The 22,232-nt window shown below is 64.0% G+C and overlaps 2 protein-coding genes across 3 annotated transcripts; both read right to left on the bottom strand.

Moving 5' to 3' along the window:
• Window positions 1-1,873: 1,873 nt before the first annotated feature.
• On the bottom strand, window positions 1,874-8,281 carry TCF19 (transcription factor 19). Of its 2 annotated transcripts, XM_039517266.1 has the most exons (4): window positions 7,594-8,281; window positions 6,582-6,825; window positions 4,326-4,941; window positions 1,874-3,522 (listed from the first exon to the last, which is right to left on the bottom strand). In XM_039517266.1, the coding sequence occupies exons 2-4, from the start codon at window positions 6,814-6,816 to the stop codon at window positions 3,288-3,290; spliced, it is 1,086 nt and encodes a 361-aa protein (XP_039373200.1). In that variant the 5' UTR covers window positions 6,817-6,825; window positions 7,594-8,281; the 3' UTR covers window positions 1,874-3,287. The 2 variants fall into 2 exon arrangements, with proteins under 2 accessions (XP_039373200.1, XP_039373199.1); XM_039517265.1 differs by having other exon boundaries at window positions 6,582-8,280.
• A 1,758-nt stretch (window positions 8,282-10,039) lies between these two features.
• Window positions 10,040-21,196, bottom strand: CCHCR1 (coiled-coil alpha-helical rod protein 1). Its single transcript, XM_039517250.1, has 18 exons — window positions 21,088-21,196; window positions 20,249-20,350; window positions 19,522-19,759; window positions 18,842-19,394; window positions 18,501-18,622; window positions 18,299-18,416; window positions 17,926-18,036; window positions 17,166-17,309; window positions 13,865-13,975; window positions 13,386-13,492; window positions 12,905-13,017; window positions 12,486-12,564; window positions 12,116-12,240; window positions 11,757-11,945; window positions 11,034-11,135; window positions 10,795-10,946; window positions 10,534-10,669; window positions 10,040-10,236 (listed from the first exon to the last, which is right to left on the bottom strand). Exons 2-18 carry the CDS (start codon window positions 20,316-20,318, stop codon window positions 10,115-10,117), a joined length of 2,592 nt encoding a protein of 863 aa, XP_039373184.1. The 5' UTR covers window positions 20,319-20,350; window positions 21,088-21,196; the 3' UTR covers window positions 10,040-10,114.
• Between the last annotated feature and the right edge of the window lie 1,036 nt (window positions 21,197-22,232).

The raw sequence follows: 22,232 nt of genomic DNA on the forward strand, positions 1-22,232 counted from the left end.
CCCACAGTGACTCCAGACCCAGGACAGGAGGAGTTTAGAACCACTGTGACTCCAGAACCACACAACCCCCTCCAGGATCCTCAGGGTCCAGCTGCTCCACAACCCCCCGGGACCCCACAGCCCCCCATCTCCCATCCCAGGAACCTCAGGGGTGGATTCTAGATCAGCCACGTTCCTCTAGACTTTGTAGCTCTTTTTTAGGGAATGGTGTAAATAGTGTAAGACTCTTTCTCCAGCAGGAGGTGAGAGGGTCCTGACCCCTCTGGCTGCATCCCTGCCCCCTGCTTCCCCTCCAAGCTTTTCTCTCTCTCTTTTTGCTGCTGAATCCGATGTGGGGAAAGTGATTCGGGTTTCACCGGGCGGGAGCGAGAATCCCGGGCCGTGTCTTGCCGGGAAGCTGCTGCGCGCTCGCGCCTGCCTCTTTGTGCCTTATTAAACGACTCGTTACCCAAACGACTTGTGGTGTCCATGCCTGGCTTTGTAACATGGGGAAGAGCACCCTGTCTCACCCTTCCTGCAGCCCAGCACCCCCTGCTGAGCCCCCCGCATCGGTCCCTGCAGCACAGCACCCCCTACTGGGCCCCCACCCTGCTCCCTGCAGCCCACTGCCCCCTGCTGAGCCCCCCGCACCGGTCCCTGCAGCCCAGCACCCCCTACTGGGCCCCCACCCCACTCCCTGCAGGCCAGTGCACCCTGCTGGGCCCCACAGCCCAGCACCCCCTCCTGCCCCACTCCCTGCAGCCCAGCACCCCCTGCTGGGCCTTCACCCCACTCCCTGCAGCCCAGATGCACACAGGTCCAGCACACGGAGCCAGGGACAGCGCCCCCTCTAGTTTCAGAGGCAGAGCTCGCCGTGTGACTGCACCACACCCTGCTGCATGGAGTGAGAGGCGGCGTGCGGCTCCAAGCTCCGGCAGGGAAGCTAAGACGTGATCCAGGACCCCGGCTGCTGGCTCAGGGAGGGGCCTGGCTGGGGCAGGATTTAACACCCCCCCCCGGCCATGGCTGCCTCCCCATCCCTTCCCCGCCAGGAAACCCCCCGCCCTGGGCTAGCGCTGCAGCCCTGACACTGCCTCTTCTCACTGGGGCAGGTGTAACAGGAAAAGACTGAAGCTCAGGTCATGGGGGCAGCAAGAGAGAGAACCCAGGAGTCCTGGCTCCCAGGGCCCCCCCCCTCTAACCACTAGGCCCGACTCCCCTCCCACAGCTGGGGACGGAACCCAGAAGTCCTGGCTCCCAGCCCCCCTGCTCTAGACCCCACCTCCCTGAGCTAGGGAGAGAACCCAGGAGTCCTGGCTCCCAGCCCCCCTGCTCTAACCACTAGGCCCCACTCCCCTCCCTGAGCTGGGGAGAGAACCTAGGAGTCTTGGCTCCTCCCCCCTCAATCACTAGGCCCCACTCCCCTCCCAGAGCCAGGGAGAGAACCCAGGAGTCTTGGCTCCCAGCCCCCCTGCTCTAACCACTAGGCCCCACACCGCTCCCCACCTGAACCCAGGCCGGGCTGTGTAGAACCCGATCTGGGGAAGCGACCGCTGTGGCCAGCAGGGAATGGGACCGAACTACAGATGACAGAATAAATCCTGTGAGGGGGTCTTGGTCTCCCAGCTCCCTGCCCCCTGAGCCACAGATCCCCCCTGGGGGTGCCCCTCGGCTTCTCCTGCCCCCGGGAGTCAATTCCCAGGCTTGCAATACCAGCCTCCCGCCAGCAGGTGCGCAGTAGCTGAGGAGGGAGCTAGGCACACCCTGTGCTGCAGCGATTTCAGAGTGGGCGGGAGTTACACACAAACCATTCGCCGGGGGTTGGTCCAGCGGTGCAGGTTAGACTGCAATGGGCGCAAGTGGAGTGGCAGGGTGGAGAAAAACGAACAGGTGATTGGTTAGAAACCCTTTTTTTTTTTTTGGTGCCAGAGCGAAAGAAGGAAAAAAGAACCCGGGGAGAGGTGGATCCGTGTCTCCGCACAGGGCGGGGCGGGGGGGCATTCACCAGCGTCGTGGGCAGGAAAGGTCCGGTGTAGGAGTAGGAAGAAGAACCCCGTTTTAGGAACAGGCTGAAAACTCCAGTGCTTCTGGCCTTTGCGGTGCCTTTTCACTCCCTTCTTTTCCGTCTCCCTCCCCTGGAAGGAAGAAGGGAGCAGGGAAGTGGCTCCATGGGAGGCCATGATGATTGGGATTATTCGCACGGGGAAATCCAGGTGCATGGAGAAGCGGCTGCTACGGAAAGAAGGAAGGGAATGGGGTGTAAAGGCTGACGGACGATTCAATCGCACGGGGTCTGTGTGTGTGTCTTGGATGCCCTCCTGGAGTCCCCGTGGGTGTGAAAACGGCCAGGTCATATCCTCGTGCAAGGCTGCACAGCTGTCTTGTTTTGTCACAAGGGCCGTGTGTAATCTCTGCGAGTCGTCTGCTTCAATGCTCGTGCTGCGCACGACTGCCGAATGCTCTGATGAGGCACCGGGCAAACGCCCAGCCCGATTGGGAGTGATAGCCCGGCACGGTCAGCGTGAGGCGCTGCTCATGCATTGGTGCTCCACTGGCTCTCGCCTGCCGGGCACATTTTCACAAGCCACGGCTCACGTGCGCTGGGGCTGGATTGTGGAGCCAGTGCCCCATAGAGGGGAAAGGCCCCGTGTCCCATTCCCTGCTCGGGGACAAAAATCCCAGCCCAGGGGGACGTGCTCGGCTCCCAGGTTTGCACAATCGTCTTTGCACTTTTGCACAAGTCACAAGCCGGGCATCTCTTGTTTTCATTGCTAGCCACGTGTCCGGCTTACGTTTCTTGCTTCCCGCTCCTCGGTTGTTTTCACCGTCTCCACTTGGCTGGCATGGTGTCACTAGTCACTGTGAGGGTGTGCATGTTTTCACCCGCCACTGCCTGTGCATGCACAATCGCCTGGCACAATGTCACCAGTCACTGCTTGTCTCCCATGATTTCACCAGTCCCTTCTAAGGTGTCATGTTTCACCTGTCACTGCCTGTGTGCGCACAATCGCCTGGCATGGTTTCACCAGTCACTGCCTGTGTGTGCACAATCGGCAGGCCCAGTTTCACCAGTCACTGTCTGTGTGCTCACAATCGCCTGGCACGGTTTCCACCAGTCACTGTCTGCACGCACAATCGCCTGGCACGGTTTCCACCAGTCACTGTCTGCATGCACAATCGCCTGGCACGGTTTAAGCAGTCACTGTCTGCACCCACAATTGCCTGGCACGGTTTCACCACTCCCTGCCCATCTTGCACAGTCTCCGGTCTCCTGGCTGCCCCGTGCTCCGTCCCCCACTGCCCCGCGGCTACGTGCGACAGCCCCCGCAGCGGAAGTCGGCCTCCTGGACGGCGCTGTAGCTGCAGCCCACGCAGGCCACGTGGAACCAGGCGTCGCAGCCGTCGCACTGCACCCACTGCACCGTCTCGTCCTGGGGCAGGCGGCAGCGTGGGGCCGCGCAGGGCTCCGCCGCCAGCAGCGTCTGCGAGAACACCTGGCAGGTGTCACGCAGCGGGTGCTTCCGCGGCCGCCCCCGCCGCTTCCTGCAATGGGACGGGAGAGGTGAGCGATGCCGGGCCTCCTGCTTTAGGGGCATCGGCTCCCATCTGCCCCCAGGGCAGGGATTGGCTTGCTCAGGTTGGGCGGGGAATGGGGCAGGGGCCTGTCCCCTCTAGGGGGCGCTGGCTCCCATCTGGCCCCAGGGCGGGGACTGGCTGGCTCAGGGGGGCGGGGAATGGGGCAGGGGCCTGTCCCCCCTCTAGGGGGCGCTGGCTCCCATCTGGCCGCAGGGCGGGGACTGGCTGGCTCAGGGGGGCGGGGAATGGGGCAGGGGCCTGTCCCCTCTAGGGGGCGCCGGCTCTGAACTGGACCCCAGGGCATGGGACTGGGTGGGTCAGGGGGCGGGGAATGGGGCCCGGGGCCTGTCCCCTCTGGGGGGGCTGGCTCTCATTCAGCCCCAGCATGGGGACTGGTGGGCTCAGGGTGGCAGGGAATGGGGCCCAGGGCCTGTCCCCTCTAGGGGGCGCTGGCTGGCTTCACTAGCCCCTAATGTCATCACAGGATCCTACAAGCCAACTGCTGCCTCAATGTAAACCCGACGGCTCCCCCTTCACCCACACCAGCCTCTGAGAGGTCCCGATGCCAGGCTGGAGCCCCCACACTATAAGTTTGGGGCCTCTCGTGCGCCCAGCTCTGGGGCAGAGCGCTGCAGGCAGTGCCAACTATAACACTGGCCGGACGATGACGGCTGAGGGCAGCAGGGCGATCTCCGGCCCTTTCGGGGGAGATGTAGGTGCTATGATCCTGCCCCCTCCGCAGAGCATGCTGGGAAACCGCCTCTACTCACCCGCTTGGCGTGACCTGGACCTTCAGTCGCGCGTCCGGCTGTGCCCTGCCGCTCCCCGCCCCCTCCGGCGCCCTGCGCAGCGGGCTTTGGCAGCTGTATCCGTCCGGCTCGCAAGGCCACTGCTCCTCGTCCAGCCGGGTCACCTCGTCCTCCAGCTCGGGGAGCAGCGTGTGGGCCGACTTCCGACGGTTCCTGGAGGCCCCGGGCCGGGCGGCCGGCTCCGACCTCGGGCCCCGGCTCAGGGTGAACGTCAGCGGCTGCGGCTTGAGCTTGCTGATGCTGCCGATGGAGCTGAGGATCAGGGTGGCCTTGGGGCGGGAGGGGCGGGAGGGCCCCACGGGCCGGGCTAGCGGCCGGATGCGATGGTTGCCGCCGGGCAGCACGGGTTTGAAGCCGCAGGGGAGCGGCCAGGGGGCCTTGGGGGCCGTGATGGCGGCGAAATCCTGGGGCTGCACCCGCACCTTCTGGAAGAGGAAGCAGAACTCCGAGTCGCCAGGCGGGGGCGCCAGGGCGCAGCCCTCGGGCACAGGGTCCGGGTGGCCGAAGGTGACCAGGTCTCCGTCGCTCAGCTCCAGGCGCTGGCCCCGGGGCACCCGCACAGCGTTGACGTAGGTGCCTGGCAGAGATGGGAAGGGGAGAGCGGGGTGAACGGGGAGGCCAGGGTCCCCGACACACGTGGGGGTGGGCTAGTGGCCACAGGGGAGCGAGTCCTGCTCATGGGAACCACCGAGTTCGGGGGGGGACACGCACGGAGCTTTGGGTCAGGGAATTCCCAGGGGGGGTTATTTTAACTAAATAAATAGAGGTAGAAATGGATGGAGAGACGATAGACGTTGGGGGAGAGAGATTAGAGAGATGGATAGACAGACAGACAGACGTGTATGGGGCCAGACGGACAGATAGGTGTGTGTGGGGATAGACAGACGGACGGACGTGTACGGGGACAGACGGACGGACAGCTGTGTGTGGGGATGGACAGACAGACGGACGTGTATGGGGCCAGACAGACGGATAGGTGTGTGTGGGGATAGACAGACAGACAGACGTGTATGGGGCCAGACGGACAGATAGCTGTGTTTGGGGATGGACAGACAGACAGACGGACGTGTATGGGGCCAGACGGACGGACAGGTGTGTTTGGGGATGGACAGACAGACGGACGTGTACGGGGACAGACGGACGGACAGGTGTGTGTGGGGATAGACAGACGGACGGACGTGTATGGGGCCAGACGGATGGATAGGTGTGTGGGGGGATGGACAGACAGACGTGTACGGGGACAGACGGACAGACAGGTGTGTGTGGGGATGGACAGACAGACGGACGGACGTGTACGGGGACAGACGGACGGACAGGTGTGTGTGGGGATGGACAGACAGACAGACGGACGTGTATAGGGATGGCGACAGACAGGCAGATGTGTATGGGATGGACGTACTGATAGACAGACAGACAGAGGAGTCTGGGGGGCGAGGGATAGACAGACGGTTACCTCACACCAGTGGTTCTCAACCTATTCATCATTGTGGTCCACATATGCAGCCCACAATGTTACCTGGGCCACAGGCTGAGAACCAGAACACCCCCCCAACCCCCGACCCTATGCCCAGTGCCTCCCGCCCAGAGACTGCTCCACAGCGTGGGGCCAGGAGTGGAGCCCGGGGCGGGGGGCCGGGTGGCAGGGACCCCAGATGCTGCTGTGTGGGGCCGGGCAGAAGCCCCAACACTGACCCCAGACTCTGTAGGGCCCCACGGAGCCAGCTGGCGACCCCAATGCACCGCGCCGGACAGCCAGGACCCAGCACGGCCCGGCAGCCATTAGCACACAGCTGTATTGCAGCCCGCGAGCCCAGAACCACTGCCTTAGACAGCAGGGTGTGTACAGGAGAACGGAGAGAGGGAGGGCGGATTGGTTGTGTGTGTGATAATTTATCCTCTGGGATCTTGTCAGTCGCCACTGACATGCAGCCACCTCTGGGGTGGGGCGTGTTTAGTGGCCACCCAGGGACCCTGCACTGGGATGACTGGCCTGGGGCTGAAATGCAGCTGCCTCTGGGGTGAGGACCCGGGAGAGTCTTTAAACAGGAAGTGAAAAGGGAATCGTCTCCGATGCGAAGTGCAAAGGAAGGAATTAACTGAGCGGGGATCCAGAACCACGGTGTTGAGACACTGGAGCCAGCGCTGACTGCCAGGGCAGAGCACCCCCTGCTGAGTTCCCGCCCCGCTCCCCCCAGCACAGCGCCCCCCAGCCCTCACCGTGGGTGCTGCAGTCCACCAGGCAGACCCGCCACTCCCCGGCGGTGCTGTGCGGGTCCCTCTCGGCGTGGATCTCGGCGTGGATGCGGGACACCAGTCCCGGGTTGCGCTCCGACACCAGGGGGACGTCGCAGACCTCGGCCCGGCGCCCCAGCCGGTAGGTGCAGCGCGGCCCGGCCGGCCGGAAGGTGTGCAGGTCCCGGTTCGGGTCATCCCCCGGGCAGGCTGGGCCCATGCGCAGCAGCTGGAAGCAGGGCAGGGCCTCAGACGGCATGGCCGGCTCCCCCTCCCCAGCATTGGGGAGGGGGTGCTGGGAGTCAGGACTCCTGGGTTCTATCCCAGCGCTGGGAGGGGAGTGGAGTCTAGTGGGTTAGAGGGGGGGGGCTGAGAGCCAGGACACCTGGGTTTTATTCTTCTCTGAACAGTTTACTGGCTGAGACCGGAGCAACTCATGGTAGCAGTGGCTGGAAATGTACCCAGCTCCTGCCCCAGCCTTTCCTGCCCTGTGCATGTGTTGGGGGGGAATTAATTCCCTCCCATTCCCTCCCTCGTTAAGTAGCTGACGACACAGCAGCTCACGGCATCGTCTCCTCCCCTTGGCTGCTGCTAAAGTGCACTGGCTCCCTGCAGGGGGTGGGGGGACCCTGCTACCGCCCCCCGGGGGCTCAGGGGAACCAAAGCGTGGGGGCCATGGAGGCTGAGATAGAGGGAAAGGGACGGGTTGGACCCCTCCCCCTTCCCCAGCTCTGGATCCCCTTTGCCTTCCTGTGCAAAGCAGTTCTGGAGCCTGGCAGGGCCCTTTCCCAGCTCTAGACCCCCTGCTCTATGGCTCTAGAACCCCCCTTCCTGACAGAGCTCCAGAAACACCCCCGCTCTGCGCTTGTCTCTAGCTGTTCCCTCTGCCCTCAGGACCGAGAACCTCTCACGAACGCCAGTCTAGAAAACCTGCCCCCCCCACGGGAAAGTGGCTCCCGAACATTGTGTCTCTTGGCAACGCTGCTCTAGAACTCACACCCGGTCGGCATGGCAACCAGGCTCCTGTGCAGCCGGAGCCCTTGTCTGACCCCTCCTCTCGGTGCTGGCACTCTAGAACCCTGGTCTCCTAGCAACGCAGCGCTAGAGCCCCCCGGCCTCCAGGGCAGCCAGGCTGGTGGGCATGATCCCGGGTCGCCTTGGCAACAAGGATCTAGAACTTCAGCCTCCTTGGCAACACCGCTCTAGAACCCAGGCCTTGGTGGTAACCGGGTCCCCCGGTGACGTAGCTCTGGGACCCCGGTCTCCTTAGTAACGGGGTCTCTCTGGTGACATAGCTGCGGACCCCGGTCTCCTTGGTAACGGGGTACCACCAGTGACGTAGCTCCGGGACCCCGGTCTCCTTAGTAACGGGGTCCCTCTGGTGACGTAGCTGCGGGACCCCGGTCTCCTTGGTAACGGGGTACCACCAGTGACGTAGCTCCGGGACCCCGATCTCCTTAGTAACGGGGTCCCACTGGTGACGTAGCTGCGGGACCCCGGTCTCCTTGGTAACGGGGTCCCCGCGGTGACGTAGCTCCAGGACCCCGGTCTCCTTGGTAACGGGGTACCCCCAGTGACGTAGCTCCGGGACCCCGGTTTCCCCCTCCCCTTGTCTCGGCCCGGCGCTGAGCGTCCGCCGGCTACAGCCGCTGCCCGGGCTCCCGTGCGGCGCGCGCTGCCTGGGGAGTCGCCCGCTGATTGGCCGAGCCGGGACGGGTGGGCGCGGTCGCTACTCCCCATTGGCTCTGGCCTGGGCGTCCGCTCCCTGATTGGCCGGGACCGCGGAGTCACGTGGGGAGCGGGCCGGCGGGCGACTGCTGATTGGCCGAAGTTGACAGGAGAGGGGCGGGGACGGAGGGCGAGCGCCATAAACTGTAGCCAGAAGGGAGGGGCGCGCGCGCATGCGCAACGGGGCAGGAGCCAGGTGGGGAAGAAGCAGGGAGAGAAGGGGCGGGGCGGGGCTCAGGTGAGGGGCTGAGAGGGGAGGGGCTGAGAGGGGCGGGGCTCAGGGAGGGGAGGGGCCCACTTGGGAGGAGGGGCTAGGAGGGAAGGAACTGAGGAGAGGGGTGGGGCCCAGGTGAGGGGCGGGGCTAAGGGAGGGAGGTGTCCAGGTGGGGGGCGGGGCTCAGGCAAAGGGAGGGGCGGGGCTCAGGGCAGGGCCCAGGTGAGGGGCAGGGCTCAGGCAAAGGTGGGGCCCAGGGAGGGGCAGGGGCCCAGGCAAAGGGAGGGGCAGGGCTCAGGCAAAGGGCAGGGCTCAGGGAAGGAGGGCCCAGGGGAGGGGCAGGGCTCAGGCAAAGGGAGGGCAGGGCTCAGGGAAGGGAGGGGCCCAGGGGAGGGGCGGGGCTCAGGGCAAGGGCGGGGCGGGGCTCAGGGAAGGGAGGGGTCCAGGTGAGGGGCGGGGCGCCGGCACAGGGCGGGGCGGGGCCCAGGGGGGGGGCGGGGATCAGGCAAAGGGCGGGGCGGGGCTCAGGTAAGGGAGGGGCCCAGGTGGGGGGCGGGGCTCAGGCAATGGGCGGGGCGGGGCTCAGGGAAGGGAGGGGCCCAGGGGAGGGGCGGGGCTCAGGCAAAGGGAGGGGCGGGGCTCAGGGAAGGGAGGGGCCCAGGTGGGGGGCGGGGCTCAGGCCCTTTTTTTTTGCAGGGGGGGAGGGTGTTACAGGAACCTGCCCCTCAGCAAAGGAAACGGGGGGGGGTCATTGGGGAGCAGCAGGGGCCCCCCGGCACCGATCCAGCGCCCAGGCCCAGCCTGCAGGGAGCCCTTAGCTCAGGCGTCTCCCCCACGCCCCTGCGACCCCAGTGGCTAACTTGGGGGGTGGGGCAGCCCCACCTTCCTTCATGGCGAGACCAGCCGGGCGACGCTCAGCCCGTGACATGGGGGGTCTGGCCTAACATGGGCCCTGCCCCTGCTGGGCAGCATGGGTGGGGGCGGGAGATGGGGTGTGGCCCAACCGCTGGGGGGCACAAGGGGTCAAGGCAACAGCAGGGGGCCAATCATTAAGAAACATGAGTAATTAACAGCACCTGCTAATGGGGGTGCGTGTGTGTGTGTGTGTGTGTATGGGTGTGTGTGCGCGCGCCCGTGCGCAAAATCCACAGGATTTCCCCCACACCCACAAACAAAAGTATGTGGGAGCCAGGACTCCTGGGTTCTCTTCCCAGCTCTGGCTGGTGGTTAGAGCAGGGGGCCTAGGAGCCAGGACTCCTGGGTTCTCTCCCCAGCTCTGGGAGGGGAGTGGGGTCTAGTGGTTAGAGCAGGGGGGCTGGGAGCCAGGACTCCTGGGTTCTCGCCCCAGCTCTGGGAGGGGAGTGGGGTCTAGTGGTTAGAGCAGGGGGCCTAGGAGCCAGGACTCCTGGGTTCTCTCCCTGGCTCTGGGAGGGGAGTGGGGTCTAGTGGTTAGAGCAGGGCAGGGAAGGAGCCCGGAGACAGCTACAGGAACGTGTTCATGTTTAATTCAAATGATCTTTATTCCACATCCATGAAAACCAGCTGCCAGACGGGGAGCAGCTCCCCCAGCCCCCCATCAGGGCGGCCCCTCCTCATCCTCGGCGCTGCCTTCCTCCCCTGGCGGCGTCTCCTCCTCCTCCTCCCGCAGGAGGGCCGTGCTGAGGCTCTGCAGGTCGTCCAGCACCGCGGCCAGGGTCTCTGGGGGGAGATCGTAGAAGGTGAGGGGGTGGGGGGCGTAGCCCCGCCTGGGTGGGGATCCTGGCAGGGGGGAGGGGAAGGCAGGGGGGCCACAGCCCAGGTGGGGCAGGGGGATCCTAGCAGGGAAACTCTAGGGGGGCCACAGCCCAGGCTGCAGGGAGTCGGGTGGGGGGCCCCTGGGTGGGCCATGGCCCGGGTGGTGGTGGGGGGAGGGGAGCACTCTGGGTGGGTCATGGCCTGGGTGGGGGTGGGGAGGAGCGCTGTGGGAGCGGCGGGGGGCTGGGGGCAGGGCGGTACCTTTGGAGGGAGGCCGGGCTCCCCCTTTCCCCGGCGGTGGCTGCTGGCCGGACCCTACTGGCTCCCCTGGGTCCCGCCGGGCCGCCAGCCGGTTCCGCTTGTACTGGGCCAGGAGCCCCTCCTGCCGCAGCGTGGCCTGGGGGGAGAGGCGGGGTCAGGAAGGGGGGCGCACGCGGCTCCCGGGGGAGCCCAGGCCTGGGACACGGGCTGCGGCCAGGCACTGGGGGGCTCCAGCAGGGACACCCCCAAGCCAGCACCTACCAGCAGCAGGTTCTTGTCTCTCTCCAGCGCCTGGAGCCGCGCGCCCAGCCGGCCCGTCTCCTCCCGCTTGGCTTCCTCCTGCAGCCGCGCCAGCTCCTGGCTCCTGGCTCTGTCCCGGGCCGCCTGGCGCTCGGCCTGGCGCAGGGCCACCACTGCGGGAGAGGGCGGGTGAGGGGGCTGCGGGGGAGCCGGGGGCTCGGCTAGCTGGGGGTGACGGGGGCTGGGGGGGCGTCTCTCACCAGCCTTCGTGTGCTCCCTTCGGGCCTCGCTGAGCCGCTGCTCCAGCTCCGAGAGATCCCGCCGCAGCCGCGTCTCCACCTCCGTCACCTTCTCCTGGAGGGCTGGGGGGCAATGGGCGGGGAGGGCTGACTGCCAGGGGAGAGCGCCCCCTGCTGCTCCCCGCCTGGTCCCCCCCACTGACCCTCACCGCCCCCCTGCTGCTGCCCGCTCGGTCCCCGGTGCCCCCCTCTGACCCTCGCCGCCCCCAGCCCTGCTCCCCACAGCCCAGCACCCACCCCTGCTCCCCAATACCCCCTGCCACTCACCCCCCCAGCCCTGCTCCCCAATACCCCCTGCCACTCACCCTCCCAGCCGGCTCCCCACAGCCCAGTGCCCCGCCAAGCCCCACCCCGCTCTGCATGGCATTCCCTGCTGCTCCCTGCAGCCTGGCACCTGCCAAGCCCCCATCCCGCTCCTGGCACCCCCAGAGCCCCACTCCAATCTCCAAAGCCCCCACTGAGCCCTCGCATTGCAGTCCCCCACCGAGCCCCTGCTCCTCTCCCTGCAGCCTGGTGCCCTCCCCGCAGCATGGCCCCCACGCTGACCCCTGCCCCACTCTCTGCAGTATGGCACCCCCCTGACCTCTGCCCCGCTTCCCGCAGCATGGCACCCCCCGCTGATCCTCTCTCCTCAGCATGGCACCTCGAGCTGACCCCCGTCCCCCCGCCCTCCCCACCCCGTACCTCTCTCATAGTCATGCCGCAGCCCAGCCAGTTCCCGTCTCAGCCCCTCGGCCTCCTCCAGGCTCTCCCGCAGCTCCTGCTGCGCCCCCTCCAGCTGCCCCTGCTGCTGCTGCCACTCCCGCTCCGCCTCCTCCTTCTGCTCCAGCGCCCCCTGCAGGCTCCGCGTCGCCTCCCGCAGCTCCCGCTCCGCTGCGACAGGACGGGTTTGTTATGGACCTGCCGGGACCTTGGGCCTCCTCCCTGCACTTCCAGCTGTGGCCAGTAGGGGCCGCACCCCAGCCAGCGGTGGGGAAAGACTGTCAGGTGCGGTTCCACCTGTGCCACCGGGGGCACCGTCGAGCTCGACCCGGCTCACGTACCTTTCTCCCGGGCTTCGGCCACCTGCTGCTCGAGGATCTGGGCCCCCTTCTTCAGCTCGGCCACCAGACGGTCCCGCTCCTGGTGCAGCAGGGCCAGCTCGGCCCGGAGAGCCTCGTGGGACAGGCTGGGAGGGAAGGGGGGAGCGAGGGAGTCAGATGGCCCCCGCAGGAGTCCTGGCTCCCAGCCTCCCCTGCTCTAACCACTGGACACCACTCCCCTCCCAGAGCCAGGGATAGAACCCAGAACTTCTGGCTCCCAGCCCCCCGCTGCTCTAACCACTAGACCACACTCCCTCATGGTGCCCCTACAAGCGCTGTGCCATCGGCTGGTTCCCGTCCCCAGGGTGGGGTGGGGCTGGACAGGACTCACCCGTCGTTCTCTGACCCAGCGGCCTTGGGCTGCTCCTCTCTCTGCAGTCGAGCCAGGGCCACTTTACGAGACACCAGCCCTGCAACGGCACAGATGTAGCGCTATGGCCCAGAGATGCAGCCACCTCTGGGGTGGGGCGGCTGGGAACATCACCACAGGGATGCTGCAGGGGATGGCCCATCTGGCGCTGAAATGCAGCCAGCTCTGGGGCAGGGTGGCTGGCAACAGCCGCACAGTGACTCCGCTCAAAAGTTTGGGACAGGAAGTGAAGGGGGATCATGTACTCCGTTGAGACCCACAGAAGATATGATCCGGGACACTGGGCTGGATGGGCCCATAGGTCTGCCCTGGGGCAGGCAGGATACCGGGGTAGCTGGGCCCTGTGGGTCGGATTCAGTGCTCCGGTTTGTCCCTCTCACCTTGGATGGTGTCGACTCTCTTGGCAGCGAAGGTGACTCGGTTTCCCAGCCCTGCCAGGTTCAATGCAGCTGCCTTCAACTCCGCCTCCTGCCCCCCAACCTGCTGGTGGAGCCTGTGGTCAGGACGAGACTGAGGGTCAGAGGGCAAGACCTCCACACCCCGACCAATCACACACCTCACGTCCCACCCGCCGGGCCTACGACCCCAGAACTGTAGGATGAGGGGACAGACAGGGCCGTGACCTCAATCACGCCAGCCCCAGGGGCTGATGGTCCACAGATGCCAAAACACGGCAGCAAAAAATTCTGGGTAGCGGGGGTGCGGCAGGAGCAGCTGGTTATAAGTTCATGCTAATGGAGGGACAAGATCAGAGCCAGAGATCCTGGGTGGGGCCAGATCAGAGCCGGCGCCCTCTAGAGAGGAAAGGGCTCTAGTCCCCAGGGCCCCCGTGTTTGTCTGTGGAGCGCCCCCGAGAGGTACCTGCTCACGATCTCCACGAGACCCCGCAAGGCGCCCTCGGCTGCTTCCACCTGGCGCTGGAGACGCTGCCCTGAGTCCTCCTGGTGAGACAGCTCGGCCCGGAGCCTCTGTAAGGGAGCAGAGTGCCAGTACCAGTCTCAGCCAGTGCCTGCCCCGGGTGCCATCCCTCGCCCCCTCCGAGCCAGCCAGTGCCCGCCCCGGATGCCATCCCCTGCCCCCCTGAGCCAGTCAGTGCCTGTCCCGGGGCTGGATGGGAGGTGGTGCCCCCTAGATGGGACAAGCCCCATTCCCCGCCCTCCTGAGCCAGTCAGTGCCTGTCCCGGGGCTGGATGGGAGGTGGTGCCCCCTAGAGGGGACAGGCCCCTGCCCCACTCCCCGCCCCCCTGAGCCAGCCAGTGCCTGCCCTGGGGCCGGATGGCAGCCAGTGCCCCCTAGAGGGGAAAAGCCCCATTCCCCGCCCCCTTGAGCCAGGATCAAACCTTGTTGTTCACTCGTTCCATATCGGCCTCAGCTGTCTTGTCCTGAAGACTGTGAAGCAGCAGCGCCACCTTCTGGTCCCTCGACTCCACTTTGCCCTGCAGCTCTGAGACCTAGACAGAGAGTGGGGGATAGAGCTACACCGGGGCGGATTCTGCGCGTCCGCGGACGTGCCCAATCCCTCGGTCTCGCACAATTGTGTAGTTTCCCGCATAACAAACGTTTTGCCTAAGAAGTGCTGCGGTTCCGTCTGTTGCCCACCAGAGGGCGCTGTGGCACCAGAACAGCCGGCTGCTTTCCTGGGACTTTGGAAGTGGAAGGCAGCTGGGCGAAAGTGCCCATGAAATGGTTGAGTTCATGATTGTAAGGAACGGTAGGAGGGAGAACAGCGCAATACAGACAATGGATTTCAAGAAGGCGACTTCAGCAAATTCAGGGAGTTGGTAGGTAAGATCCCACGGGAAGCAAGTCTAAGGGGAAAAACAATTGAAATCAGTTGGCAGTTTTTCAAAGACGGGAGGTCCGGCAAGAGACCCCCCTGGCTTACCCAGGAGACCTTCAATGATCTCAAACTCTGAAAAGAGTCCTACAAAAAGTGGAAACTTGGTCAAATTACAAAGTCTGAATATAAAGAAACGACACAAGTCTGTAGGGACAAAATTAGAAAGGCCGAGGCACAAAACGAGATCAAACTAGCTAGAGACATCAAGGGTAACAAGAAAACATTCTACAAATATATTAGAGGCAAGAGGAGACCAAGGACAGGGCAGGCCCGTTACTCAAGGGGGAAAGACGACAGCAGAAAATGTGGAAATGGCCGAGGTGCCCAATGACGTCTTTGTTTTGGTTTTCACCGAGAAGGTTGGTGGTGATTGGACACTAACATAGTGAATGTCAGTGAAAACGGGGTAGGATCAGGGGCTAAAATAGGGAAAGAGCAAGTTAAAAATTACTTAGAGAAATTAGATGCCTTCAAGTCACCAGGGCCTGATGAAATGCCTCCTACTCCAGGAGCCGACTGAGGAGATATCTGAGCCATTAGCGATTATCATCGACAAGTCATGGAAGACAAGAGAGATTCCAGAAGACTGGAAAAGGGCAAATCTAGTGCCCATCTATGAAAAGAGAAGTAAGGACAACCCGGGAATTACAGCTTAACTCTGTACCCGGAAAGATAATGGAGCAACTAACTAAGCAACCAATTTGCAAACACCTAGAAGATAGTAAGGTGATAAGTCACAGGCAGCCTGGGTTTGTCAAGAACAAATCGTGTCAAACCAGCCTGATGGCTTGTTACCCTCTCAAAGAAAGTTTGTGGATGGGGGGGAAGTGGTAGACAGGGAATATCATTAGTAAGGCTTTTGATACGGTCTCGCAGGCCCTTCTCATACACAAACTACAGAAATGCAACCTAGATGGAGCTACTAATAATGTGGGTGCAGAACTGGTTGGAAAACTGCTCCCAGAGAGGAGTTAGCAGTGGTTCACAGTCAGGCTGGAAGGGCATCACGAGTGGGGTCCGCAGGGTTCAGCTCTGGGTCCAGTTCTGTTCAATGTCTTCATCAATGATTTAGCTCATGGCACACAGAGCACCCTTATACAGTTTGCAGATGATACCAAGCTGGGAGGGGTTGCAAGTACGTTGGAGGACAGGATAAGAATTCAAAATGGTATGGACAAACTGGAGAAATAGTCTGAGGAAAACAGGATGAAGTTTAATAAGGACAAATGCAAAGTGCTCCACGTAGGAAGGAACAATCAGTTGCACACATACACAATGGGCAATGACTGCCTAGGAAGGGGCACTGCGGAAAGGGATCTGGGGTCATAGTGGATCACATGCTAAATATGAGTCAACAGTGTAACACTGCTGCAAAAAAAGCAAACATCCTTCTGGGATGTATTAGCAGGAGTGTTGTAAGCAAGACACGAGAAGTAATTCTCCTGCTCTGCTCCGCAGTGATTAGGCCTCAGCTGGAGGATTGTGTCCAGTTCTGGGCGCCACACTTCAGGAAGGATGAGGACAAATTGCAGAATGTCCAGAGAAGAGCAACAAAAATGATGAAAGGTCTAGAAAACATGAGCTATGGGAAGATTGAAAACACTGGGCGTGTTTAGTCTGGAGAAGAGAAGCCTGAGAAGGGACATGAGAACAGTTTTCAAGTATGTAAAGGGTTACGAGGAGGGAGAAGAATTGTTCTTCTTAACCTCTGATGACAGGACAAGAAGCAATGGGCTCAAATTGCAGTAAGGGAGGTTTAGGTTGGACATTAGGAAAAACTGTCAGGGTGGTGAAGCGCTGGACTAAATTGCCGAGGGAGGTTGTGGAATCTCCATCACTGGGGATTGTTAAGAGCAGGTTGGACAAACGCCTGTCAGGGATGGTCTATAATACTTGGTCTTGCCCTGAGGGCAGGGACGGGACTAGGTGAGACCTCGAGGTCCCTTCCAGTCCTATGATTCTATGCTGCGTCCTAGCGCCACTGCGCCCTCTGGTGGGCAAAGGCGGAACTACAGCGCTTCTTAGGCAAAATGTATTTTATGAGGGAAAATACAGAAGTCGATGCCCAGTTCTGCAGAATCCCCCCCGGGTAGAGTTCACCACAGCACCCTGCCCACAGAGCCAGGTCAGGACAGAGCGGGGCACACAGGGCTGCTGGGTGTCACACACTGGGGTTCAGAACGGCTAGTGGGGGGAAAGGCGTTGAGCCTGCGGACAGGGGGCTGCGGGGTGCAGGGACACAGGCAGATGTGCCTGACTGAATGGGAGAGGCTTGGGGTCAGCCAAGGTCTGCATGGGGGAGGCTTCCCAACTCCCTAACCATCCCCCCCGCCCCCAAAAAAACCTTCCACCCACACCCAACACCCTCCAGGCTCCTTCCCTCTCCCTCAGCTCCTCCGTTACCCCTGACTCCCCCAGGCCTTTGCACTGCTTCCGACGGGTGCAGGACATACAGCTCTGTAGTGTCATTTAGATGAATTACACAAAGTTGTGTAGTAATACGCCTCGTAAGGAATCTATTGGTCAAAAAATATTACCAGCATTGTTTTTTGTTGGGTCTGTATTGTTACCGACATACTTGCTGACAGTTTGAAATGAATCACCAAAATAACTGTAACTGGCATGATTCTATTGTGTTATTTTGACAAATCAAATATGCAGAAGTTTGGCGAGTTTTCAAATATTGTGTGCAGAATTTTATTTTTTTGGCACAGAATTCCCCCAGTACAGAACCCAGGAGTCCAGGCTCCCAGCCCCCTGCTCCCAGCACTAGACCCCGCTCCCCTCCAGCAGGCCCTCACCTTCCTCTGCAGCAGGTTGGTGGCGTCCGCGTGGCCGAGCTCCTGGGATCTGAGCTGCACCATGAGGGCAAAGACCTTCTCCCGCCAGCGGCTCAGCAGCGACTGGCTCTTCTGGGCCGGCTCGGGCTGCAGGGGGTCACAGGGCTGGAGGGAGACACTGGGTCAACACCAGGTTACAGCACAGCCCCCTGCAGCACAGCGCCCCCTAGAGCCGCCCTGGGGAACTGGGCCAGCCCTGGGTGCCAGGGGAGAGTGACCCTTGCTGGGCTCCCTGCAGCACAGCGCCCCCTAGAGCCGCCCTGGGTGCCAGGGGAGAGCAACCCCTGCTGGGCTCCCTGCAGCACAGCGCCCCCTAGAGCCGCCCTGGGGAACTGGGCCAGCCCTGGGTGCCAGGGGAGAGCGACCCCTACTGGGCTCCCTGCAGCACAGCGCCCCCTAGAGCCGCCCTGGGGAACTGGGCCAGCCCTGGGTGCCCGGGGAGAGCGACCCCTGCTGGGCTCCCTGCAGCACAGCGCCCCCTAGAGCCGCCCTGGGGAACTGGGCCAGCCCTGGGTGCCAGGGGAGAGTGACCCCTGCTGGGCTCCCTGCAGTGCAGCGCCCTCTAGAGCCGCCCTGGGGAACTGGGCCAGCCCTGGGTGCCAGGGGAGAGTGACCCCTGCTGGGCTCCCTGCAGTGCAGCGCCCTCTAGAGCCGCCCTGGGGAACTGGGCCAGCCCTGGGTGCCAGGGGAAAGCGACTTAGTGGTGCCAGGGGGCGGTTACCTTCCTGGTCAGCTCCAGCTCCTGCAGGGCCAGGATGTCACTGAGCGAGGCCAGTCTGAGCTGCAGCAGCTCCGTCGTCGTCCTCAGGGCGTCGCGCTCCCCTTCTAGGCACTGGGGGTAAGGGGAGGGTGTGAGCGCCCCCTGCTGAGGGGATCAGTCTTGTCCCGGTGTGTGCCAGCGTCCCCTGCTGGGGGGATCAGTCCTGTCCGCCCCACCAATGTGCGTCAGCACCCCCTGCTGAGAGGGGATCAGTCCTGTCTCTCCCCCATGTGTGCCAGCACCCCCTGCTGAGAGGGGATCAGTCCTGCCTCCTGCAGGATGCAACAGGAACTGCCCGCGTGTAGCTCATCCCTCCAGAGGCCCCCCTCTTCACCTGCACCTGGCCGAGCAGCTGCTGCCTCTCGGGGCCCAGCCCGCTCCCCTGCTCCCCCACGTAGGTCCGCAGCTGCTGCAGCAGGGCCTGCTGGGAGGCCAGCTCCGCCTGGGACGTGCTGAAGGGGGAGAAAGCAGGGGGTTGACACATGAGGATGCGGGCTTCCTGCCTCCAGGGGGCGCCATCCCGTGGCCCTTCCTACCTGAGCTGCTCCAGCAGGCTCTGGTGCTCCCGTCCCCTCGCCTCCAGCTCCTGCTCCAGTTGCAGGGCCCGCTGCCGCAGGGAGCTGACTTCAGCCCCATGGGCCTGGCAGAGACGGGAGAGCTGTGGGGAGAGAGGGGACCTGGGTGGGAAGAGAACCCAGGAGTCCTGGCTCCCTGCCCCGCCTGCTCTAACCCACCAAACCCCACTCCCCGCCCAGAGCCAGGGATAGAATCCAGGAGTCCTGGCTCCCAGCCCCCCCTGCTCTAACCCACCAGACCCCACTCCCCTCCCAGAGCTGGGATAGAACCCAGGAGTCCTGGCTCCCAGCCCCCCACTCACCTCAGCCTGGTGCTCCGCCAGCGCCCCCTGCAGATGCTCTGTCGCCCTCTGGGTCTGGGCCTTCCCTTCCTCCAGCGCCGCCTGCAGCTCCCCCCGTGCCACCACCAGCTCCTGCTGGTGCTGCTCAGCGGCCACCTCCAGCTCCGCCCTCAGGGCGTCGGCTTCTGCTTGGCCACGCCTCCTCTGCTCCTCTAGCTCCGCCCTCAAGGCATTCGTTTCTGCTTGGCCACACCTCCTCAGCTCTTCCAACTCCGCCTTCAGGGCAGTAACTTCTGCCTGGCCACGCCTCTTCTGCTCCTCTAGCTCCGCGCTCAGGGCCTCCCCCTCAGCCTGGCTCCTCCCCCTGAGCTGCTCCAGCTCCCCCTGCAGGCAGGCCACGGTGCTCTCCCTGGCGGCCACCGTGGCCTCCTGCTGGAGGGCAGCAGCTCGGAGCCCAGCTAGCTCCGCCTCCAGCCGCTGGATCTCGTGGAGCTGGTGGGAAATGAGCTCGGCCTGCTGGGCTATGGCCAGGGTGTGATGGGCAGCTGGGGGCTCCGCCTCCCTGTCCAGGGACCTGCAGGGGAAGGAGACATGGACGTGGGGCCTTTCACCTCTCGGGGACTGGCTCTGATCCTGCTGCCGGAGGGCAGGGGAGAGACTGGCTGGCTCAGGGGGGCAGGGAATGGAACATGGCCTTTTACCTGGTCCTGGCTCCAGGCTCCTCCATCTCCGCTCCTGCCCTCCCCCTGGGTGCCCTGGCACCCCCTGCTGTCCATCTGTGCAGCTCATCTCTGAGGCGCTGGTTCTCCTGCCTCAGCTCCGTGAGCTCCTGGGGCTGCCAACAGGGTGGCCCGGCCCTCCAGGACGCCGCTCCAGAAGCAGCCAGGGGCGGCGCCGACCTGCTCTGGAAATGGGAGGGAGGGATCAGCCCCCTAGGACCTATGGGAGAAATGACATGGAATGGGACCCAGACATCTGGGATAGCAATGCATGGGACTCATCCTCAGGGTGCTGGAGATGGGGAATGGGACCCAGGCGTCCGGGATGGCAATGCATGGGACTCATCCTCAGGGTGCTGGAGATGGGGAATGGGACCCAGGCGTCCGGGATGGCAATGCATGGGGCTCATCCCTAGGGTGCTGGGGATGGGGAATGGGACCCAGGTATCCGGGATGGCAATGCATGGGGCTTGCCCCTATGGGGAGGAAGACCGGGATGGGGAATGGGACCCAGGTGTCCGGAATGGCAATGAATGGGGCTCGCCCCTATGGGGAGGAAGACTGGGATGGGGCATGGGACCCAGGTGTCCGGGATGGCAATGCATGGGGTTCGTCCCTAAGGTGCTGGAGATGGGGAATGGGACCCAGGCGTCCGGGACGGCAGCACGTGGTGCTGAGCTGAGGGGACTCTCAGAGCTGTGGATGTTACCGGGGGGTCTGGGGGCTCCGAAGGCGGCCGGTGGGTCCAGGAGACCTCTGGACTCTTCCCTCTTGTCCATTGTCCCGGGGGCGGCCGGACGACTCCCCGTCCCTAGAGGGGAACAGACCGGCTCGTCTCTCTGCCCCGGCCACGTGCCCACCGGGCGGCTGCCGCAGCCTGGGGACTTACGATCGACCCGCCGATAACATCCCGAGCTGCTCCTTCCCCCATTCCCGTCCTACACTCGGCCCCCACAGCCCTCCCCCATACGGGGCACCCCGGGAGTCCGGTTCCCCCCCCCACGCGTGGGGCACGCCTGGAGTCTGGTCCCCCCCAGCGCGGGGCACGCCAGGAGTCTGGTTCCCCCCCACCCACGCGCGGGGCACGCCTGGAGTCTGGTCCCCCCCAGCGCGGGGCACGCCGGGAGTCTGGCTCCCCCCCGCACGGGGCACGCCGGGAGTCTGTCCCCCCCCCGCGCGGGGCACGCCGGGAGTCTGGCTCCCCCCCGCACGGGGCACGCCGGGAGTCTGTCCCCCCCCCGCGCGGGGCACGCCGGGAGTCTGGTCCCCCCCCGCGCGGGGCTCGCCGGGAGTCTGGTCCCCCCCAGCGCGGGGCACGCCGGGTGTCTGGTCCGCCCCCCCAGCGCGGGGCACGCCGGGAGTCTGGGTCACCCCCCGCGCGGGGCACGCCGGGCGTCTGTCCCCGCGCGGGGCACGCCGGGAGTCTGGCTCCCACGCGCGGGGCACGCCGGGAGTCTGGACACCCCCCCCCCCCCCGCGCGGGGCACGCCGGGAGTCTGGTTCTCCCCCAGCGCGGGGCACGCCGGGAGTCTGGTCCCGGGTCCCCACCTGTCCGCACCCGGCTCACTCCAGCTCCCCCCTCCGGCCTGCGGGGAAACCTCGCGAGACCAACAGCCTCCCCTCGCGCCACGGGCCCGCGGAAACCCGAATGAGCCAATCAGCGGGCAGAGGGGCGGGATCATAGCGAGGCTCGCCCCTTTCCCCTAACTAACCAATCCGCGTCGAGGGGAGGAGTCAGCGGGGGGGGACATACGCCCTCAGGCATCGGTGACCAATCAACGGGGAGAACGGGAGCCAGCGTCTCCGCCCCCAGGCAGTGCTGACCAATCACAGCTGTAGGAGGCCAGGGCGGGGAGGATTGAGGGGCGCTGGAGGCCGGGCTGCCCGCGGTGCTGGGCTCAGGGATCCTTCCCGCGAGCCTGGGGCTGGGGGCGCCTGTATGTGCTGATAGTGCTTAGCTGTATTGCCCCATTGGGTTTGTCTACATGGAGACCCGCTCCGGATTCATTAAACCAGATTAACCCTCTATGTGGATGCCCTTAATGCAGAGGGAATGGTTTGTTCCGGTTTAGTTTAATTCTATGTTCATTTCCGCTCAGAGTTAAACTAAAATGGAATCGGGTAAGGATGTCCACATTGGGGGGGGGGGGCTTAATCTGGTTTAACTAATCCAGTTTCAGCAGAGAATCCGACATGCAACGCAGTCCCTGGAGGTGCTGAGCTGTATCCAAAGCAGATGAAACACCACATGGAGGAGCCCTTCAAGCAGTACAAGGACGAGCGGGTTTCTAGCTGGGCAGCATTTCTGCTGCGATTCTTCTCTGCTGTTCTCTCTGTGGGGCCGACTCAGTAAAGCTCTGCTTGCAGTGAACCCAGGCGTCCGGTGATTCTTCCCCCTGCACCTCAGCTGGGTCAAAACTGTCACAGCCCCTCTGCAGACCCACCAGCCGGCCGGGCTCGGGGTGAGGCCAGTAACCAGCGCCTGGATTCACTCCTGTTAGCTTGTGACGCCCGCTGGTGTCTAAACCATCCCCTCTGGTTGCTCCTCCCTTAAACCTCATCCCCCAGGGGGCTCGTGCCCCACAGAGACCCAGCTTCAAACCCTCCCCTGGCCCAGATCCAGACCCCTGAGGGGTTCGTCCTTGTAGGCTGGAGGCCTGTGTGTCTCCCCGCCAGAGCAGGGGCAGCCTGGA

This window comes from Mauremys reevesii, unplaced genomic scaffold, assembly GCF_016161935.1.
Source record: "Mauremys reevesii isolate NIE-2019 unplaced genomic scaffold, ASM1616193v1 Contig1, whole genome shotgun sequence".
NCBI lineage: Eukaryota > Metazoa > Chordata > Testudines > Geoemydidae > Mauremys > Mauremys reevesii.

Bases quoted from the DNA above. Each gene is read 5' to 3' on its own strand.
- TCF19 (XM_039517265.1), bottom strand. From the start codon at position 6,855: ATGCCGTCTGAGGCCCTGCCCTGCTTCCAGCTGCTGCGCATGGGCCCA. The intron at 4,942-6,581 runs GTGAGGGCTGGG...CATCTCTGCCAG, and splicing joins GGTGGACTGCAGCACCCACG to GCACCTACGTCAACGCTGTG. The intron at 3,523-4,325 runs GTGAGTAGAGGC...GTCCCATTGCAG, and splicing joins GTCCAGGTCACGCCAAGCGG to GAAGCGGCGGGGGCGGCCGC.
- CCHCR1 (XM_039517250.1), bottom strand. From the start codon at position 20,318: ATGGACAAGAGGGAAGAGTCCAGAGGTCTCCTGGACCCACCGGCCGCC. The intron at 19,760-20,248 runs GTAACATCCACA...TTTCTCCCATAG, and splicing joins CGGAGCCCCCAGACCCCCCG to GTCCTAGGGGGCTGATCCCT. The intron at 17,310-17,925 runs GTAACCGCCCCC...GTCTCCCTCCAG, and splicing joins AGCTGGAGCTGACCAGGAAG to CCCTGTGACCCCCTGCAGCC.